The sequence below is a fragment of the Numida meleagris genome, chromosome 18 (assembly GCF_002078875.1).
Source record: "Numida meleagris isolate 19003 breed g44 Domestic line chromosome 18, NumMel1.0, whole genome shotgun sequence".
Taxonomy (NCBI): Eukaryota; Metazoa; Chordata; class Aves; order Galliformes; family Numididae; genus Numida; species Numida meleagris.
This window is the reverse complement of record NC_034426.1, coordinates 5,037,477-5,059,551: the sequence shown is the minus strand read 5'-3', so window position 1 is coordinate 5,059,551 and position 22,075 is coordinate 5,037,477. Positions and strand designations below refer to the sequence as shown.

The 22,075-nt window shown below is 45.0% G+C and overlaps 2 protein-coding genes across 10 annotated transcripts in view; both read right to left on the bottom strand.

The window, feature by feature from the left end:
• Positions 1 to 6,755, bottom strand: part of TPST1 (tyrosylprotein sulfotransferase 1) — a 34,274-nt gene extending 27,519 nt beyond the window's left edge. The window contains exons 1-3 of the mRNA XM_021416019.1: positions 5,954 to 6,755; positions 4,803 to 4,905; positions 3,943 to 4,084 (exon numbers count right to left, since the gene is read on the bottom strand). The gene's annotated coding sequence lies outside the window, so the exon portion shown is untranslated. The remainder of the gene's footprint in view (positions 1 to 3,942; positions 4,085 to 4,802; positions 4,906 to 5,953) is intronic.
• CRCP (CGRP receptor component) overlaps positions 6,902 to 22,075 on the bottom strand; it is a 51,082-nt gene continuing 35,908 nt past the window's right edge. For 7 of the 9 annotated variants that reach the window (XM_021416033.1, XM_021416028.1, XM_021416034.1 and 4 more), the window contains 2 exons: positions 16,589 to 16,646; positions 6,929 to 8,136 (listed from right to left, as the gene is read on the bottom strand). In XM_021416033.1, the coding sequence (XP_021271708.1) occupies positions 7,996 to 8,136; positions 16,589 to 16,646 (199 nt within the window). In that variant the 3' untranslated portion in view covers positions 6,929 to 7,995. Of the gene's footprint in view, positions 8,137 to 8,569; positions 8,596 to 16,588; positions 16,647 to 22,075 lie in introns of all 9 variants that reach the window. The other 2 variants (XM_021416029.1, XM_021416030.1) reach the window with 2 other exon arrangements.

Sequence of the window (22,075 nt, the reverse complement as noted above, 5' to 3'; positions counted from 1 at the left end):
GCATTTCTGATCCTAAAGGAAAATGCATGAGGGAAGGAGCAGGATGCTGCCCTGCCCAGCATCCCTCCTGCCTGGTGCGCAGCTGGAGCTGAGCTGAAGCGCTGCTGTTATGAATGGCAACAGATTTCACTCTGCATAGGGAGGAAGGATGGATTTGGCACCTGGCTGTCAAAGCTGGGAGCACCGCCTGGACCCGTGTCTCGGTTGGGGGCCCAGAGATGAAATCCCCCCAGTCCCACCACCCCAACCCACCACAGAGTGGGACGGAGCCCCAGCTGCGAGCACCACTCCAGCTGGATCGCAGCCTGGTGCTGGAATTTGGGGCATGGATGTCCGCTTCTCCTCCCTGCAGTTCAGCCCTGTAGGGTGATGGCTGGCTCCATCGCCCCATCCCTCATCCCATCCCTCATCACATTTCTGCATGTGACAGCTGACATCCGACCTCCCCACTGCCTGCAGAAGCCATCATGCTGTATTCATTTCAGATTTGTTCCCCAGCTGTGGGAGCCCCAGAGCTGCAGCACCCTTGGGGCTCCCAGTGGGTACCAGCCCTCCCTCCCTCCCTCCCTCCCACACCACAAGCACGGTTTTTCCACTTGGAGCAGGAGCCGAGCGCTCCTCTCTCACATTTCTGGGCACCTTCCCGTGCTCCTGGCTCACAGACCGCTGCCGATGTGGCACGAGGGACATGCGCGGGCCGAGCACACGGGAACAGCTGAGAGCAAAGCACAGCCCAGCTCCCTCCTCCTTGCTGGGCTTCCTCTAAAAGAAAATAAGAAATAAAATCCTATATTACGGGGAGCCTGGCTGTGAGCTGCACGAGGATGCTCAGCACATCTCATGGCATTGACCCAGGAAATAAATCTATGCCGGGCACTCAGCACCCTCCAGGCAATGGGGCAGAGCTGTTTGCGGGGGGATTTACTCCAGTTTAATGGCAGGAGGTGCTCAGAGGCTTGCAAAGCGGAGCCCTACACCGTGCATTGCAGCCGTGAATGATCTGCTGGAGTGTTTGCGATGTCAGCGAGACAGGAATGATCTCATCTGTGTCTGGAGAGCGGTGCGAGGAGGTGCAGGAGAGGCTCCCGACCATCCTAAAACAAAATACAAACAACCCCCAAATCCCAAATCCCGCTGCCAAAGTGCTGCTCGTGTCAGGCTGAGGGTTTCCAGCCCTGAGCCCCGGCCATGAGCTGGAGCACAGAGAGGCTCCTGCACCACTGTGGTTTCAAAACCAAACCTGTGCCGTGCTGAGAGTCCTGGAAAAATACAAGAAGAAAGAAACGGGGTCCTGTGCTGGGCCCCATGGGAAGGATCTCATCCTGGCAGCCGGTTTTCCCCATTCACAGCAGCTGAAGATCAGCCCCTGGTGCTACCAGAAAGCTATTTTGGGGGGGAAAACGCTTTTTTCATTGTCCCATCAGTTCCACACGTCCCGGGCACATTTGGAAGCAGCACAGCCCCCAGGCCAAGGTCGGGAATAGTGCATGGCAAACACTGGCAGAACAGCAAACACAGCCCCGTCCCACATAGGCTGAGTCAATCATTTGTTCTCCCAACAGCCTTTTCAGACACAAAGCAGCACCCGGTGCAAGGGGACATCCCCAGGGAAAGGAGAGGGGCACTCACAGGGAGCAGGGGGGGTTGGTGAGGCTGTAGTGCACACTGCTCTCCTCCTGCTCCTGCACATGTATAAGCATGCATGTGTGTGTGTATATATATTGGTAGGTGTGTATATAATATATAAACACACATGTATGGATGAATTATATACTTACATATGTACACCTATATGGAATATCTTAGGCACTTATGCATTTTAAATACACACGTTTAGGCAGATATATAAACGCCTGTTAATTTGAACACAAGATGTAACAAGTATTTACATATTTAGATATTCATATATGTACAAATGCATTTATATAACTGAATAACCAAACAAAATGTACGTGTGTACATGTACAAATGGGACCTGGGGTACTCAGGGCTCCCCAGCCCAGAGCTGGCCACTCCAGCACCGAAACACGACGGACAGAATGCCACCACTGCTCCAGAACCCAACCCCAACGCGTGGCTCTCCAAAGCTGTGTGCTCCATGTATGGCTATATTACACATACACACGTGCTCCATGCTCGTGCTCTGCTCATCCCCTCGGCCCAACGCCCTCACTCACCGCACCGCTGAATTTCATCTTTTTCCACTCAAATTCGGGATCCCATCGGCAGGAGCAGCCCCTGGCTCCCACCTTTCAATGTCAGCACAGGGGTGGGTGCAGAGCCCCAGAAGGGCTGGGAGCTCTCCGCAGGGCAGCACCCGGCCCTTGGGTGCTCAACGCTGCTCCTCCCCACCCACTTTTATAGCAGCCCGATAGCTCCCATTGGCTCCGGGCACACTTATTATAGTGACTGCTATGACCCATTTAAATGGTGTTAAATAATTTCTCAGTTCGTTGTCCTGCAGAGAGTAGTTACACATAGGCACATTTTAATGATTAACTCCTGGGCTGTGCCGAGGCCTCAGCAAAGAGCTCAGCACTCACTACCTCCCTCCCCGCACCCGATGTCACCGGGGCTCTGCAGCATTTCCTATTGCTCCCCATGGGTGCCACCAGCCCAATCCTCCTTACAGGGAGTGCTCCAGCTCCTGGTGCCACAGAGAAAGGTGGGGAAAGGGGATGAGAAAAGCCATAAAAGCAGAGAACAAGCAGGAAGAGGCTTCAGCAGCGGGGTATTTCGGGGCCAGGTTGGTCTTTTGAGCCACTTTGGGCTCTTCAAAGCACCCACAGCCACAGAATGCAGCGTGGGGTGTTGGGACTGGCTTGCTCTGTGGGTCCCCCAGTGTCACCGTGCGTGGGACGGGGCCCACAGGTGTTTGCGTTGGCAGCAGAAAGGGGCAGGGTGATGGGAGGAAGCAGCTGAAGTCCCTTTGGGTTTCTGTGCTTCCTTCTCCCCTCCTTCACCTCCGCTGCTTTGTGCCAAAGGGGCTTCAATTGCTGCATTCCACTGAGGTTTCTAAGGAAATCGGTGAACAATGCAAATGGGGAAAAATAACCTTTTAGATGAATTTGAACGGAACAAACAAACAAACCAACCAACCATAAAAAAAACCACCATGCCTTACAAGGAGAGGAGCAGCCTGACGCTCCCTGCTGGTCTGGACCCCCCGGGATACACGCAGGCAAACCCATCGCAGGGGGCTGCTCCCCAGCCCAGACCCCCAGCATGGGCTGAACAATGCCTGGGGACAGCAAAGTGTCATCTTATGTTTGAGGGCAGCACTGTGTGGCTCAGGACAAAACTCGGGGACAAAACTGACCGAGCTTAGGGAGCAGCACCCGAGTTGAGCTTTAATTCTCTCTCTTTTAAGAGGAAAAGCCCAGACCAACTGGGGACCGACGTGCCACCCCCTGCTGTCCCCAGGGTCCAGCACTGGGGGTAGTTTTTGGCTCCAGGAGCCCTTCATCAGCAGCTAGTTTGGGTGTTTTCTTTTTTTTCTTTTTTTAAATGAACAATGACATTTCTGCCTAGCCCCATAGAGGAGAAGCGCCAGATTTTCTTTAGCAGCTCTGTGGGGCTCACACCACGCAGTGGGCTAGGGGGAGGCTGCCCTTAGAGGAGGGCAAAGCATGGGATTCACAGCAGAGCAGCGTTGCCATCAGCCCATGCACTGCCCCAGCTGGGAGCAGCCTGGTCCCCTGCTCAAGGAAGAGCAAAAATCCCAAATAAAAGCAGAGTGCCTGCAGCAGGGGAGGTGGCCCTGCTCCCTCCTCCTTTCAGATGCTCTCTCACCCCATTGGGCCGGTTTATCTTAATTATCTTCAAACTTTAACAGCATCTCTGCTACCCTTGATAGGTAACATTTACAAACACAAGCAAACGAAATAAAGACCATTAATGCACAAAGAAATTAATTTAAGCCCCATGCACTGGGACACTCACTCATGGCACGTAAAGGTCCTTGGGGTTTAACAAATGTTTCCTAAGCGTTCTCTCCGTTTCAGTTGCGCTTTGGCCAAGGCTCGGATTTTTCAGTGTAAGCATTTCTTTTTGCTCAATAAAACCCTTGCAGCAGGATTGCTCGCTGTGGGAACACAAAGTATTTTCTCCGTCAGCGCCTGCGGTGGTTCCAACCCCGACCCAGCTGGACAAGTCCCAGTTGTGCCCCAACCACAGCGGCTCTGTGGGGCTGACACCGAGCGCCCAGCCCCAGGGCAGCTCCAGAGCATTGCTTGTGCTCCTTAAGGGTGTGCTGGGCCTCTCAGAGAATTCCCTGGGCCCCTCCGTGGGTGTGGGGGTTGGACAGATCCAAGCTGCTGTTGAAATATTTTGATGAGCTTTAGCATCCCGCAGACAAGCAGTTCCCTGCCTGCTTTGACCCCAAATCCCTTCCCAAAGGGATCCAGGGAAGGGCGACGGAGCTGTGAAGGTTCTGGAGTACAACGAGGGGCAGCTGAGGGATCTGGGATGGTTCAGTCTGGAGAAAAGGAGGCTCGGGGAGACCTCGTTGCTCTCTAGAACGATCTGAAAGGAGGTGGGGGTGAGGTGGGGGTCAGCCACTGCTCCCAGGTAACAGCAATAGGACGAGAGGGGATGGCCAGTTGTGCCAGGGGAGGTTCAGGTTGAATATTCAGAAAAACTTCTCAGAGCAGTGATGCAGTGGCACAGCTGCCCAGGGAGCGGGGGAGTCCCTGTCCCCAGAGGTGTTCAGGAACTATGGAGATGTGGCACTGAGGGACATGGTCATTGGGAATGGTGGGGGTGGGTTGGGGATCTTAGTGGGACTTAGTAGATTTTCCAACCTTAACAATTCTGTGATTCTATGATCCCAGTTCCTGACAGTTTTGGGACACACCACTCTTTCGTCCCTGGCGGCTCTGTGAGCTATGGGCTCTGGGCAGGTTCCTGAGGAGCAGAGGCGACAAGTTAGAGAGGAGCGCCCATTCCCTCTCTGGGTCCCTGGAGCTCTTCCCTGTTCTCCCCCCGTGCCCCTCTTCCCATATCCCCAGCATAACCTCAACCACAGCACTCACTTGGGGACCCGAGCTGGGCCCTATGCTCCTTATGTGTAGCTCAATGCTCAGGTGGCTCAGTGGCTCAGAGGTCAGCAGAGCAATGTCCATGTCTGCCAGCCTGGGACCTGTGTCATTCAGGTTCCCTACACCAACACGACCCTGTGATTGCCAATAAACAAATTTAACTGCTCTTTCCCCTACTGAAGGTGGCACAGCCAGCGCTGGGCAGCCCAACCACGGGGTGTTCCCTTTGGCTCAGCCCCATACTCAGACTTGATCTTGTGCCCAAACCAAGAGTACAGATGCTCTCATTAGAAAATAATTTCATCACACAGTTCAGCTCCATGTTATCTCAGTGACAAGGGACGTGCAGAGTACACAGGACGTGCCTTCATAGTAGGGCAATTCTCAGGAACATGAGGCTGTGAAGTCTAGCATTCAATTCTGCTTGCAAAGTCCATAACTTGACCGCCAGTAAGGAGCAAGCAGTGCAGAGATGTGAGCACATGGCCACACCGGGATGGCCAAGGGAAGGGCACAGCCTTGAGGCTGGTACAAGAGATTTGCTCGCCTATCAGGATGCACAAAAACCCTAATAGAACAGGATAGCACTGCCACACCATCATAGAAAAGGCTTCCAAGGCTGGAACTTATAAAAAGAGAAACCAAGGCACACGAAAATCTGTGTATTTTGATGCATCAAAGCGGGAGAATTCTGACAGCTCTTTCTCTTGGAGAAGCGCGTGGAGCAGAGCACTGCTGCACCCAGAGCTGTCAGTCTGACAACACTCAAAAGCTGAATGCAGAATAAAAATGTGGAACACACAAGAAATGAGAAGGCTAAAAAAAAAAAAATAACACGTGCTTAAATATTTGGAAAATTGAGCGTATTCTATACTCTCCTCAAAATTACCAACTGAGCTGCTAAGTCTACTCACATTTTAATGCTCGCTTGACACATCACCGGGCTGCTCCTTCCACACTGCCATGAAGAGAGAACGAACAGAGCGCACTGACGGTGTCGGGGAACTCATTAGTTAGCAAGCAGAAAGCAGCCCTGGAAGACAGGCAGATCTTTTAAGTAATATATAGGACAGTGGAAAAATGGCATCGCATAAACAAGATGACATTTGCTTTGCATTAACCATTCTGAGTGTCGGGATTCCAAAGAAAGCATCTGAGAGTGAACAACACAACATGAAAACCATTCACGGAGAGAAAGCAATTCTGCACCTGTACGATCAGCAGTTTCCAAGATGGAATACTCGTATTAATACATCTGTTCAAATATTCTTGCTGGCTAAAGATGCTCGCAATCTGCTCCCAGCTGCTCCTCCTAAGTTTAGCAAATGTTTTGACAACTTAATTTGAGAGAGAGTACAGATAAAAATGTAAACACTTGCAGCCCAAGGCCACGGAACATCAAACGTTAATGACTGCCGGGAGTAAAAATGCTAATTTTAAATTTAATTTCACATAATTCCGTGATATGATCTATTAACCTCCTTTGGTTTATTTGCACATCTAGGGGGAAAATACAGATATCAGTTTATCACAAAAAAACACTGAGGTCTTTTCCTTCCAGTACTGCACTTAACATTCCCAGTCCAAGCATACCATCAGCCTTCAGCCTTGGGAAGGCTTTAATGTAAGATAAATCATGTTTTGGAGGTAACAAATATATTTTCCTCCCTCTCCAAACATCAAAGCAGCTAAAAATACCACGGAAATGTGTATCAGAAATCCTCCAAACAGCAGAAGGTATCACTCCCTTTCCTACACCACATAACTAAGGCTCAAAGAGGGTAAATTCCTCGCTTAGGATCAACAAATAAAACCATGACAGAAGTGGGGAAAAAAGGCAGATAGTTTGATTGCAGCTCTTGTGTCTTCAAGCCAAAAAAGTCCCAGGACGTACTTCAAATTTTATTTCTTTTTCCAGTCCTCTGTAACAATTACAGTAGAATGGTCTGAAGTATAAAACCAGCGCCATGTGTAACTCATGACTTTGTGCATATCTACAAAAGATTTCTCATAATCATCAATGCTTTCAACATTTAATACTTGACCCTGAAATCTTTAATCAGACAAAGCTCAGTACACAAAAAATCCTCCTCCAGACATGACTGATTTTCATTCTTAGAAACCAGATTAGGACTTCAGTGTTGACTCATTCATTTATTCCACGGTTGAAAGCACATTGGCAGGACTGTGACTTGCTTATACATAAATATCAGAACAAATACCCAAGGCGAAATACAAACCTCACTCTGACATGTCCTTCTGTTTGTGTTACCAAGAGCCTTAGCATTACAGCCCAGAGCCTGAGCTGCTGCAAAACTGGTCCAGTCCAGCCGTGTTCAGAGCAGTACGTTTATCCAGCTGATCATGTGCATCTACCATTTATCTACACTGTCTGACATCCTTGAGTTATCCTACCAACAGATCCTCTCACTCCCAGGATGCCATCCACCTACTTTATGTTCTCCAAACAGATACCAAGCAGTTTTTGTACATTACTCCGTGCACAGATCCATGGAAGCAGCCCCATTCCCAAACAGCTCCAAAATCTGGCTTTGTATTGTAAATCACATTCAGAAAAGCAGTTGGGCAATTCAACATCATCTGAAAGCAATTATAATTATAGTACTGCTGTGATAATTAAAACACTGCCAGCTGTATATTAGCCTACTCAAATGTACAGCTGTTACATGGGTAATGTAAAAAATACAAAAGCTTCACATTCTGTGCCCTGTAACTTGTCTGCTACGATATAAAGCAGTTACTATCACCCCAGTGTCCTCTTCCACGCTTTCTGGTAAACAACGGGTTCCCTCATCACCTCTGAAGAATAAAAAATTTAATATATTTTACAACGATGCTCAATCTAAGATGAAACTGGTATCGAGTAAAAACAGAAAAAGATTAACCAATTCTCTTCTGCTGAAATTATTGCTGGCTTTGGTCTAGATGCCTCCTGCTACTGGCCGCCCCTGTCTTCAGTTTCCATCGCTGAGTCTCTCTGCTGTTCCTCTGGATCCCCTGGAAGAATGCTGGACACTGTCTGGAGAAGCGACTCGATCTGCTCCTCTGTCAGTCTTTCCTCGCTTTCTTCTACCATCTGCAGGTCAAAAACAATCCATCGGAATCATTAAACCCATACTTCTGCCCTCAGCTCCAAACCAAAGGACTAAACTAATTGGGAAATACTATTTTCAATGGATGAAAGACATTGTAGAATGCTTATGTAACGAGCTCCAACGAAGTGGAACTCTTGGAATGTTCAGAAGAATGAAGAGCTCCATTGTTAACCATGACAACTGGCACTCCATAATGAGACCCTGCTTTCTTCAAACCAAGGAAAGCAGCACACCCAACATAACCTTTTCTCTCCAGTTTCTCCTAAAACCTTTCCCGACCCACGCATCCATACTTTGACCCAGGCCTTTCATTAGCTCATGTGCAGAGCTGCCTTCCAGACTTCATTTCCTAAGCTCCTGTGCAAACTGTGTGTTCATGTGAGAAGTGAAATGAGATAACACGACACTGGTTACCTGAATCTTGGAATCTCATCCAGCACCTAGAAGGAAAGTAATTACACCATAAAAGAAGCCACCTACGCCTGCAGCAGCCGTATGTTATTAGAACTTATTTTGACTGTGAATTTCCGGAGTATGAAAGCATATAAAAGCTCTGAGCAACACCAAACGTGCTGTCATGAATCAACAATAAAATTCTATAAGATTAATTAGGGACCTACTCTCACTGTGGAGCTGTGGGAACTCTTATATCGCTGCTACCAGTAAAAACAACCGCCCTAATTTATAGGCAGCTGCTAAAAGGAAAAGCTTGTCAGAGGACTGCAAGCATAAGCCAAATGAACTCTTCAAACGCAAATGAAACCAATTAGGATTGTGGGGTTTGAGATTTTCTTTTTTATGCAAAGTCCTTTAAAATGTCCTTTGAAGAGCGGTGATTTATATTAATTATGGCTCCAAGTCAATGCAGGTTAAATCATTTCTAGCTGGAAATTATCAGCTATTCAGACGCATCTTGCCTTCTAAAAACCAGAGTAGTATATTCAATTACCTTCCCCCCTCCCCCCCATGTTCTATGACATGTCCTATGAGTCCTCTTTGCACAATCGGGTCATCTTTCAGCAGCCATTACCCACAGCCCCTTGATGAGAGGAAAGCAAGCACGCTACAATCCACTCAAGCAGCAACAGGCAGACAAATATCCATTTGCAGAGGACTGTTTCTGGAAGCCATGCTGATCAAAGGACGAAATCCTCTGTGGAGTGGCTTTCAAATCATGGTTAGCTCAGGAATTATTGTAGGACCCTGGCTATTTTTCAGCCTTGGCTCTCATTCCTGTCAGCTGTCATAGTATACATTACAAGTTCAAATATGCTAAAAACACCCCTAGCATTACCATTCTGTGTAAGCAACTGCTGCAGCTATTGAAGTGGTACCAGATAACAGCTTTTGGGGCTGCTTCTCAGAGGTGATCAGCTGGGCAGGTTAACTGGAATACCTTGGAGCATCAACACTATACAATGCAATGTGGTACAGTGCATAAATAGTCTTTGTTGCCAACATTGCTGACACAGCCATTACTCTCCAGATGATCTATGCTGCTCAGTTTTGTAGAGGGCTGTGAGCCTGCTTTTTGGAGGGGATTATTAGTGTAGTGTTATTAATGACTGTTACGTTCAGCTTTGAAGGTGACAGCACCATAGCAGGAGAACAGAACAAACCTTACAAAGAAAAAGCCCACATCAGAGAATCACAGAATCATTAACATTGGGAAGACCACTAAGATCCCCAAGTCCATCCCCAGCCCACCCCCACCATGCCATGAACCAGGTCCTTCAGTGCCACATCTCCACAGCTCTTGAAAATCTCCACGGACATCTTTAGAAGAGGCAAAACTACCTAAGGCTGATGTATCTCCCGGGGCCTATGTCTCCTGCATTTGTTATTACTTCCACATCTTCAGAAAACTGGCACCTCGCCTGGGTTAGCTCTGATTTATTGGGTCATTTGAAGTCGGCCCCTCTTCCTCATTTAAATTTTATCCGTCTCTAGGTATCTCCATTCCCTTTCTTTGCCATACGCTTCTTACAGAATCAGAGAATCATCAAATCATTTCAGTTGGAAGCGACTCTTAAAGGCCATCCATCTCACTCCTGCAGTGCACAGGGACACCCACAGCCCTGCCAGGTGCTCAGAGCCCCTGCAGCCTGCCCGTTGGTGTCTCCAAAGACGGGCCATCCACCACCTCTCCAGGCAGACATCTCTTGTTCCTTTTGGTACTTAACGACTCAAGTTAAACACAAAGACTTGATCAGAACTTTAATAGATATCACAGTGATTTCTAGATCAGCAGCAACCCTTCTCAACTTTTGCACTGACGACAAATTGTACTCACAAGTCTTATCACTGCTTCTTACGTGCACCTGGGTGCTGAAAGAGTAATGTCCCAACTCTTAATGTGAACACTCACACCAATGTCATTTGAACTGGTAGAACACAAGACTGCAGGACTCAGACACGGCTCAGGACATCAACTGATGAGCTCTGGTGGCTGCTCTGGCAGTTTAAGAAATCCCATGTTGGCAGATGGTTGATGAAAAAAACAGCCTCCCATGTTTCAAATGCATTGGTGCTGTAACTGGTGTCTCAGATTAAACTGTTCAGAAAAGCACCTTCAAAATAAGATGCTGGACCCAAGAGGTGAGGCATCTCCAATTTCCCTTCTGCTGACAGATTTGTAGTGTCTGTCAGAGGGAAGAGGTAATTCCTTAAGTTGCTGCAGCAAATTCATTGCAGGCTCACCTCTCGGTGCCTGAGGTTCGTGCATCCTCACTGCCAGCTCTTACAGCAGGAACTACCCACCAAGGGCTGTGTTTTGGCAGGATGGACATAGTGCTGGTATTTCAGCGCTATTTGGCTGTGATGCTATTCAAAAGTACAAAAGATCAAAAGCAGCAGTTACAAAAATCAGCTCTTTCAGAGAAACAGCATGAGCGGTGCCTTACGAAAACACAAGCACGAAGGAAGCAGCAAAGCAGCACGCCGAAGAGAAAAATTCAAAAATCAAGCACAGAGAGCAAGCAGACAAAGAGACAAATGAAACTGTTCTAAAGGAGAACAGATACCACAAGGGAAGCAGAAGGTGACTCATTCAACAGATGTTTGCAGAGTCCACTGATTTGCAACTATAATACCTTTGCTACAGGAAGTACAAGGAAATAAGGCTATGGTACTCAGAAGAGAAAACATGCACGAGGGGAAACAGAAGAGGGGAAGAAGAAACGACTGTGTTCAACAACTGACTTTTCAGCAAGAATTTTACTAATACAGGAAAAAATGTGTATGCAAAAGCCCCGCTAACCTCTAGCTTGCAATTGGCTGAAACTGCTCAAGCAACAGATTCAAACTGTAAGCAGTCAGGAATGCAAAGTTTATACTAGGGAAAACAAAAATGCAAATGTTTTTAGTAAGTGGGTGATGTAAGATGTTTATGTTGGCAGTGCCACACAAGGCGAATGGAAGTGGTGCCGTGTGTGAATGGTGGGGTATCATCCCCAAAGCTCCATCCAAACAGTGGGGTTTTGATATTCAGGAGTTTGGGCAAGTAACAGCACTGGGCAATGTTACAGTGCCACAGTTTATAGATAAAAACATCCTCATGTGCAGCAAGGCAAGCACGTCCCTTCCAGAGGGCTGAGAGCAAGGTTTTCTTGACATGAACACAAGAGAAAGGCAGTTGGCCACGTCATCTGTGCTGCTTCTTGTAATAAATAAATCCCATCATCACTTCTTCAGCATTCAAGCTTACGCTACTCCAAAATAACTAGTGTGGGTGGTTTCAGCAAACATTATAGCCTATCAACCCTAATCGTAAATATACACAGTATGAATTTTCCATGGAATGCAACTATGTGGTTAAGTTCAACTCAGGCTTTAATACTAACTTCAATGTCACTCAAGCCAGTAACAGTTAATTCTCATTACAATCTAATCATGCAGTAAGCAGTTTTCATTTTTCCCTCAGCTAATGCTCTAACCAATATACTCTATAAGACCAAAGAAGGAATCAAGCACATGGCAAAACTTTATTTGGTAATGTAATTGGTAGGAAATTCTTACTGATTACACAAGTGGAAGCACATTCACCCTGCAGGTAGTGGGTACTTCTCAACCCTGGGTACCTAGACTTACGTTTCTTACTTTATTGATAAAAAACGTATCAGAACTGTGGGATACATATAGATTCCTCAGAAAGCAGCTGAAGCTGCTGTAGTGCTCAGCTCTGAGAGTGCTGCTACCTTTATTTAGAAACCTAATGATCAGTACTTCACCTTCTCGAAGCACCTCGGTAAGCCACAGCTATCGGATTGGTTTCCAGTGCTTGAGAGGCCCAGCAGACTTACATGGGCTTTAAGCTCAACTGCTCAAAATTAGGCAAACATTTACTAAACGGAGAGCACATCCAAAAGAGGGCAACCACCCACGCTCCATCTTCCTTCCCTCCCCAAGCATCCACCAGTGGTCGGCATCAAACTCTACCGAACTCTATTGCAATGGACTGGTCTCTCCGAGAGCCCATCGCGGCATCTCTCATTACCCACCAGATCCATTCTTCCTCTCCACGTACATCTGTGCAAGGATTTTCTACGCAGCAAAACAAAACACGCACTCATCATCCATCACTCGACTCTTGTTACAAGAGAATGGAAAGACAAATCATTCATCAGCTGCAGAATTAAGCTCTGGCAGATGCCTCGCTCAGCAATGTAACCGCTACTGGGAACCAGAGCCGTATTCATTAAACAAACGCGTATGTGGGATATTTTACTACCATGCAGCCTTTCCCAGCTGCACAGTTTAATAGTAGCTTTTTTTTTTTTTTAATCGAATACTACGTATAAATTTCTCAGAGGAACAAAACAACCATCATTTCCAAATCAGAACACTACCAGAATTAAATGAAGGCGTTCAGTGCCGTCGCAACGTGCTGCTAAGTCCTCGTGGCAAAAAGTGATGTGCAGAAGGTTTTACAGAACCAGAAAATAACCCCTAACCCATCAAGGTAATTTCAAAGATCAACAATGGCTTTGCTATCCAGAACACAGACACGAAGATGAAAATCTGTTTGTTCACAGGGACACGTACACATGTGAGCAGGCAGTAAGTACACACATACGAACTTGTCTAGATTTATTTATCAAATATTTTAGGAACGTGCTATCACTAACTACAGTCGTACCTCATCTTTTCTGCTTACCAAAGCAACGTCAAAGTACAAGAGACTCCATCCCCACTGCGCTTATTTCAAGCTTTCAAACGCGTGTCTCTTCCATTTAGCCTGCTGGTGTAAGGCAACGTGCTGCAAATACTGAAGAATAAGTAAAGGCACACACCGGAGAACTCTAAAAAAGCTCTGGAAGAACAGAGGAACTCCCAAGATAAGTAATATTTGATGGGTAACAAACCTCAGCATCACTGAACAGAATGGCTTTTGGGTTAAAAGCTATTATTTATTTGAATAATAAGCTAAGAATTCTATTAAAAAACCCATAAATCAGTATACTATAATAAAAAAGGAAATAGGAATCCAATCACTTTCAAAGCTATCTAACACATAATTCACCTCCAGCATAGGAGGTACAACTTAATGAGAAAGTGGCTGCTATTTTCTCCTTTAGCAGTAATTCCAAGTAGTTCAGCATCAATATGGTAACAGAAAAAAGAACATAAAAAAAGAAGTAAAAGACTGAGTGATTGAACTAATGCTCCTCAGAGATAACTGACCAACTACGCAAAGTGGGAAGCAAAAGATATTGTTGAGAAAATGAGATGTCTCAATTCTCCGACATCTTCCATTTTCCAGCAGAGGACACTGCATTATTATTTCCTCTTAAATAATAAAAGACAATCTTGTGTGCTCTGTGTAACCAGTCTGACATCAAGAGGTACAAAGCTCTCCGAGATGGAAAACTTGTTTTAAAAAGCACAGAATTAAAGTCCATTTTTCCATTGAGAGAGAAGAATGTGGAGCAATTTGGTCATTAGAAGATGCTCAATCTACAAACCCATTAAGTGTCATGGTTAGATCAACATCACCGGCTTTTCTTCTCCTTTGTGAATCACTGAGCCAGGAACAACATATGTTGTAGATTAAAACAGGAGGTCAAGATAGCTGTAATGTGTACAGTGTTTTACCCAGTGGGATATGAATTAGAATTTCATGCTCTTTTTGTTGCTATTGTTGTTTGGAAGTAAATCCTGGCACACAGGCCAGAAGAGACAAATATGAACAATACAGCTATTTATGTAAAAAGAATTATGAAAGAACTTGACAGCAAAAGACCTTAACAGATCTTCTTGTTAACAAAACTATCCTCTCCCATCAGCTATTAAAAGCATATCAGGTAAATCTGACTCCATCCCATGGACAGACAACCACGAATACAAGTTTGAGGCATCAAAACTATGAGCAATGGAGTGACAGAGATATGGTTTGTTTGGTATTTTAAAACTGGCTTTAGATAAAAATAAACGGATTTGCCTCCACTGTGTGAAATAGTCAAAATTTCTGGCTTTAAATGCAGGAGGGACTCCAAGCTTTTGAGTGACAGGGGTAAGTTCAATGAGAAGAGAATCAATTTTCCACCTAGCATTCACTGCTTTGTAGGCTGTCTCATCCATCGATCGCAGTGAATAGGCGTGCCCACATGAAATCTACCTACAGTTAATCTTCTCCCTGCTGACATCAAAGAAACACAGTGCTGGTAAGGCTCCACAGCTTGGTATTATTGTATACTCCAAGATGCTCTGAGAATAGAGGCTTTCTACATTCAAAGACATTGCATTGCCATGATTTCTTCGCCCGTCCTCACCAGAAAACAGGAATGATTCATTGCAGCAACCCAGGAGCACAATCGTTTCCTTGCTATGGCTCAGTGCTACACCAGCCAAATGGTTTGCAGTTTCCTAGCAGTTATTTTGTGCTCAAAAGACTTTGATGGGCTTTGATGAAAGAGTTACGTACTGCAGTTTTGGGGACAATTTAACATAGTGCTGACCAGTCAATCTAGTCTACTGTAGTACTGCTTTTAGAGAAACTTGCACTGGACGTTACAGGGGTACAGTAATGTAACAGAAGTAACTGCTTTCCCAATACCTCTGTGCCTATACAAATTCAGATCAGTCCCCAAATGCACCAGTGTTACAGTTTCCACGAGTTACTCTTGATCATCTGAGAAAAGTTACACATTGATAACGAACTCAAACTGAACTCCAATCTCTTATTTGTATTCTGCAAGTTTTAGCAACGAGCTTTGCCTCTCTTGAGATGTTTCCTCTGCTACAAAGCTCCAGTTTTCTTGTTCTTGCCTCCTGAACATGACAACATGCAACACTATTTTCAATACCTCACTGATTGGTAAGGATTGTGAACTGAGGGCAGGAGGGAAAAGAGACAAAAATGCAGTTACCTGAAAGCCACTAAAAGATTAGTGCATTTCAGGAAGGGAAAAAAAAAAAAAGATAGGATACTGCCTAGACAGCCATAAAATGGATCCATGTCTAAAGCACACGAAGCAAACAGAGCTACGAGAGAGGTTCAACACCACCACCTACAAATAACTTCCTAGGCAAAACCCAGGAAGGCCTAATGCTCTTGGTTGGGTCGATGACAAGACTGACACTGATCTCTTCAACAACAGAATGCAGAACGAATTCCTGCAGCAGAAGCACTGCTGAACGAGATGCCTTCAGCACTGCAATGGCTGCTCCTCGGTACGTATGAAAAACAGCCCTACTGGTATCTCTTTAATCCTTCCCATTTTTTCAGCAAAATATGGTCCTGCTACTACATAATTGGTTTCAGGATATGATTACAAGCAGATGTTCTGAATGTAAGAGATCTTTATTAAAATATCTTTATTATAATAATTTCTTTATTACGAGATTTTGTATCCCCTGAAGAGATACTTCAGAGAATACAGCCCATCTATTTCTATTTAGCAGCAATCCTTCTTTACAACTGACTTATGCTTAACAGACTGATGATAGCTACTTTCCATTCGAAGGTCGTCTCATACCCATTTTTCATTCTGCACAACTGCTCAGATACCGTATCTATCCCTACTCCTTCCTTTTCACAGTGCTTCGTTTTACCCTAAGATAAAACCCTGTCATAAAAACAATTGTGTCATGGCAGTTGTCTAGAAGCAAAGTCCCTGATTATAGAGCAGCAGCAAAGACTTAGGTAAATACAGTCTTACAACACTGTAATCAACCTTTAATGATTCTGTCCAGCATTTTCAATATGTGACACTGAAGCAAACACAGGGGTGGAGAATCTGTCCAAGAGAAAGATGGGTGAGTCTCTAAGGGAAGACTGAGAGGAAGCGGAGGGGATTAGGAACCATGAATGTAAAGAAGCATATAAAGGGATGCATTCAATCACTGACCATGAGAAAGTAATTATTCAACTGATCTTCAAGGTTAAAGCTGCTTTCATTTAAGCTTTGAACAGACAGGAGCATTGTTACTTACCAGCTGTATTTCAACTGCTGTCACAGGCCTGTGGTTCAGCAACTGCAGCTTTTCCGCCCTGTGTGAAAACAAAGCATCAAACAATCTGCGTTACCATATAATTTGAGGATCCCCCAAAATGACTGTTAAGATAAAAACGCATTCCTGATAATTTAGGGATGGAAAGCCACTGCCAAGGATAATTGTGACAGAGTTCGTGGTGTGGTTTCGTACCTTAATTGCCACGACAATTTGGGCATTTTAAGTACAGTCATTCCTTGTGTGTCTAGACACATTGTTGATGCCACCTCAGTTCTAATTAGCAAGGCAGAAACCCTTGGATCACATACTTGCCAGTACAATCTTTAATAAACACACACTGTCACTTTGTTAATTGCTGCACAACAATGCTGAACAACTCCTCAAAGATCACAGCAGCTTTCGCTATAACAAACGACCACAAGAACAATTATCATACCTAAGAAGTCACAATCCGACAGCCAAATGGCAATAATTTACTCATTCTTTTAGCACACTGAAATTGCAAAGGTGAAAACAAAAAACCCTGTAACCACACGGCCACATGCATTGTCTGCAACCCACAAAGTTTAGGCCAACACACTTTTTCTCATGCTATTAACAATGGGCTAAGGCCATGTCTTTGCACTTACGCCTCTGGACAAAAGCGCGGGGAAAAAAGTCAGTAAAATCATCCTGACGTTGGTATTTAAACACAAAACATTGCAATATTCAGGGGGAGAGCTTAGCACCACTGAAGCCAGTGGCAAAATTCCTGGTACACCCAGAACCGTGGTTATGCTCATCCAGCCCCGCTGTTTTCTGGATTCTTTCCGACCAAACAGCCATTAGCTCAAGAAATCTTATAAATATCATTTGAAACACTCTGGTCATGAAAAACAGGAAAAAACAGGTACGAGGGAGAAAATTCCACTAGCATTTAAAAATCTTTTTTTTTTTTCCCCCCTCAAGAGGATGTGAACAAACAAGTATTTGCATGAAATTCAAACCACGACATTTGAGCAACAGCTCAAAATCGCTCACTTTACACCCTACTGAAATAGAAATCATCCCAATAGCAAAGTCAAAAAAAACCAAACAACTGACATACACCAGCATTGCATATTTCATTAATTTCAGAAGCTTCACACATCAACGTTGACCACATAATAGCAGCAGGGATAACAATCTGAGCCAGGTTTTGTGTTTGAGTGCAGAAAAACACCATCTAGCATTGCTAAAGAGGATGGTTAAAAGGGTTTATGAAACAGTACCAAAGGCACTTCATGATAAAAATATTCTATTATTATTACACCGTAGCTGTGTAAGTAAAGGGACTTCACTTTTTTGAAATAATCATTACTGATCATTACTCAGCTGATAGGAGAAAATATGTCCTATGTTTATGCAGTACTTCTTTATCACACACGTTTGTGGTAAAGAGAGGAGAGCAATTCACACAAACCACATCTGTGAAGAGCTAAAGCCTGAAACGTACCATTATTCAAAGGGCACCTTTAATGCAATGCTTACAGGGATTCTGAAGAGTTTCCCTGTGATTTATTGGACCTGTGGGTGGTTTCGAAAGAAAACCTTGCTGCTCTGAGGAGAGCACAGACCCGGTAACCCCCAGCCCGGGCCTTTACGAGCAGCAGGTCAGTGCCTACGTGTCTGGAGACACTTCAGAGACCGCCTCACTGCACAGGGCCTCTGACACCAGCTGCCTTTGAAACCCAACACCAGCTAACAGCTTGTAACCTTGTAAGGACCTGGATAATGTATCATTCACATGTGGGCAGCAGGAAACCTCTGCAGATCCTGGTGTTCACGCTCATCAGGAGGAGCCTCTGGCAGTGACATTGCTCTGGTGCCTACACGGAACACAGCGCTGCTTGAAGGCCGTCAGCTGACTCCCAGAAAGAACAGGATCCTTCACGTACCCACCCAACTGGGTGATTCTAACAGCCCTATTTCACCTACACTTGCCATGATATCAGTGCCCTGGTGATGGGAGTACCATTTCTAAGAAACACCGCTTTAAATTAGTTCCCAGAGTTTGCCTGGACTGACTTGCGTGTCTTCGACAACATTGTAAGGACCACTAAGCCCATTTTACAGACTTTATAGGAGGTGGGTTTTGGCAGTGTAAGAATGGGAAGAGATTCGGCACGGGAGGAGAAAAGAGAAGGTCCTTAAGACTGCACATGGCAGCAGACATTGCTGTATTCTTTGAAGGCTCTGTTAAATAACGGAGAAAACGATCGCGTGGTCATGGGCCCCAGCCAGGCCTGCTCCTTCTCTCTGGGACTTTGTGCTGCTCTGAAAAGGATCTGTTCTTCCATTCAGGAACCATAAGGCACATCCCATCCAGGCAGCTGAAACCTAAGATGGTGGGGAGAAGGTCCTTCGTGTCAACTCCATTACAAACCTGCATCTTTAAGGGCAATTCCTACCGCAGTGGCTACATTCTCTCTTCCATTCTGCAGAATAACCATTCTCATTTTCTTCCCTTTCCTGTGAACAGACTCGTTGGCAGCACAGGTTTTAGTCTGAAATTCTGAAGGCTGTGGTAATGCAGACAACATAAAGGAATCAGATCTAGCTTGGTGACCCCAAGATATGAGCTTGCTTTGGTTTTGGAGAACCAAGGGTGAAAGCCAAATGTGCTTCCATTGGTAGGAAGCAGTGAGTAAGCTGCCTTTGTTTTCCCACACTTATCACTTGTATCTACTTACTTAGCAGCTTGGTGTTTACAGCAAGAGACTATACCGTGTTGGCTGCCTTAGTGTCAAAACCAAGATATGAATAGCTGCTGCCATTTACTGCTGTCAAAAGTAAGGAAAGGAAGAAATCAAACCTTAACACAGATGGGAGACAAGTACTGAAAACCTTCAGCCCCAAGTTAAGATTTACAGCAGGTAATTGAGGGACTCAGTAAGAGGAAAAAAACTACCCATGTCAAACTGTTACAAAAGACATCACTGCATATAAAAGCAGAAGAAAACTGAGTAAAGAATATTAATAACGTCTTCAGCACACAAAGAACCTGCCTCATTCACCTGAATAAATGTACAAAAGATTTACTGCTTTTTCCTCAAGAGCCAGGAAACTGCTTGGTTTGGTGCCTGGAGCACTCGATGGAGACACAGAAGCCGGTGTTCTGGTCCTGGCTTGCCACGTTATTTGCTTTACGGGCCCTGGCCAAACACACGTCTGTGCCTCCGACTTTTGCTGACAAAATACCAGAACTGAAGAATCAGGATCAAATCACCGAAGTCACACCGTGTCTGTGCTAAGGAATGCAAACCTCACTTACCCAGAGGTATTTTACAACAGGTAGAGCTCCGTCTTGCTTACTACAGCAAGATTACTGGCAGAGCAAGCAACAACGGAAACGAATTAAAAGCAATTATACAACATGACTAAAACAATCAATTAGTGAAACCGTTCTTGTTTCCTGAAGACAAGAAATGCAGCAGAGTAAAAGGTCACCTCTCGCAGGTTTATTTGCTTATAAGCCATTAACATTATTATAAATTATTAGAAAATAGGCAGAAGTCACACGGACAGGAAAACCAAGCTCAACAGCATTACTGCTGCAAAGGCCGTACTGTTCAGAATATTTCCAGTTTTCAAAACGTATACAGAAGAAAGAGAGACAATTTGCAAGAAAGTAATTAAAGCATTTTATCTGGAAAACTTCATGGCTGTTTTTGATCTGCAAAGCTCCCCACTGGAAAAATGACTCAGAACATCAAAAAGGAATTAGCAGCAGGGTGCACAGAACCCAAAGCGACGCAAATGACATCTTCCTTCTGAAGGCGCCTGAGTAAGGTTGAAGGGTTTTAGAAATTACAAACACTAATTAACGCTGAAAATTAATAACCTTCAGACACGTTAACACTACACGATTATGATTTAAGCAATGCATTTGCTTTATTTACAGACAGCTTGAACGTGGTGACACAGGGAAATGACCAACCATCCAGTGCCAGCTGGAAACTGGTACCCAGCCAGTTAGCTGCTGGTCAGTCCAAGCAACGTTCTGATAAGGATGATTTAAGTGAAGATGGAAATTATTTTATTTTGGCAAAAGATTTCCAGGTGACAAAGGGCTAGCTGTCTGCAAATGCAGTCATAAGGACAAGCACGTCGATATTAACGCTGGTACACCAGCTACCAGTACGGGTAGATGTTTTTGTGCCCTTCTGCAATAAAGACCAATAACATCTTCTATTTTCTGTTTAGTAAATATCCATCCACTAAGATGACTTAGTAAACACCAAGCACACGTGTACAGGACATCACTAGTTACTTCTGCTTACTCGGGAGGTCCATGGCAGCAGCACAGGAACTCGCTCCAAGTACACACGTAATCTGAGCTCACCCTGGGGGATCCTTCTGAAGCTTGGGTCCTAACCCTTCTCCTTGTGTGCAATTTCTGATCTTCCCACACATAATAAAAGGACTGACCAGAAGGGTACCCTCAGTATGCCCTTAGCAAACACTCACTAAACACCTCAATCTTCAGCCCCCAGCATTAGCAGCGAGCAGAGTATCGCTCCATGCAATACTAGCTGAAGCTCAGTACCCGCTGCACTGATCTTTCTTGATGCTGATATCAAGAACTGACCATCTGGCTCTGAGTCTCCATGCACCAGGGATTTCTGGTTCTAAACCAGAACTCACAGTTTCCACCAGGAATAAGCTGTAAGGAAGGCAAATGTTGCAAGCCTGCACATGCATTGATATCGGTGCTGACTGCAGCATTTTGCATGGGCACAGAAAGAACATGCCTGAGTTTAGCTCATGCTTCATTACAGCTAAAAAATGCAAGGAACTTTTCCCAATGCAGATGAATCTACCTTTTCACTTCCAACAGCAGCCATGTTTACACTCACGCACATTAAATAAAAAGGAGAACTGTTAACATTCATCTAAACAGAAGGTGAGAAGCATTTCCAGCACAACTTCCCATGCAAGGTGTGTCTTTGTATCTCCTCTGGATTTTACTAACGCAGTCTGGAACACAAAAGCTGTTTGTTCAGGAGAGGAATACGTACAGAAGATCAGTGACAGCTGAAAGGTGTTTTCTCACATAAAATCAAGATGAGAGCTAATCATCTGCGTGCAGCCTCCTACAGGACGTGCCTAGGGGGAAATCCCCATATGGCAATTATTGCATGAGGCTGAGCAGTGCCTCCCCACCTCCACCTACTGAACTCCCAGGCTGTACCTAAATATACATGCACATATATCTTGACTTTCTAGGAAGAAAAAGAAAGTTACTAGTAAGATCTATAGGCATGGTTAAGAAGAGAACAGTACTTGTGCCAAGACACAGCACACAGAGCTAAAAAAAAAACCCTAAAACCTCTGTGACCACAAAGCCAGATTTATCCTCAGGAATGCGTATATTTCAGTTGCTGGGAAAACTAGAAAGTAACAGCAGTATATGTTAGCAGAGCGCTTTATTACTAACTGAAAACA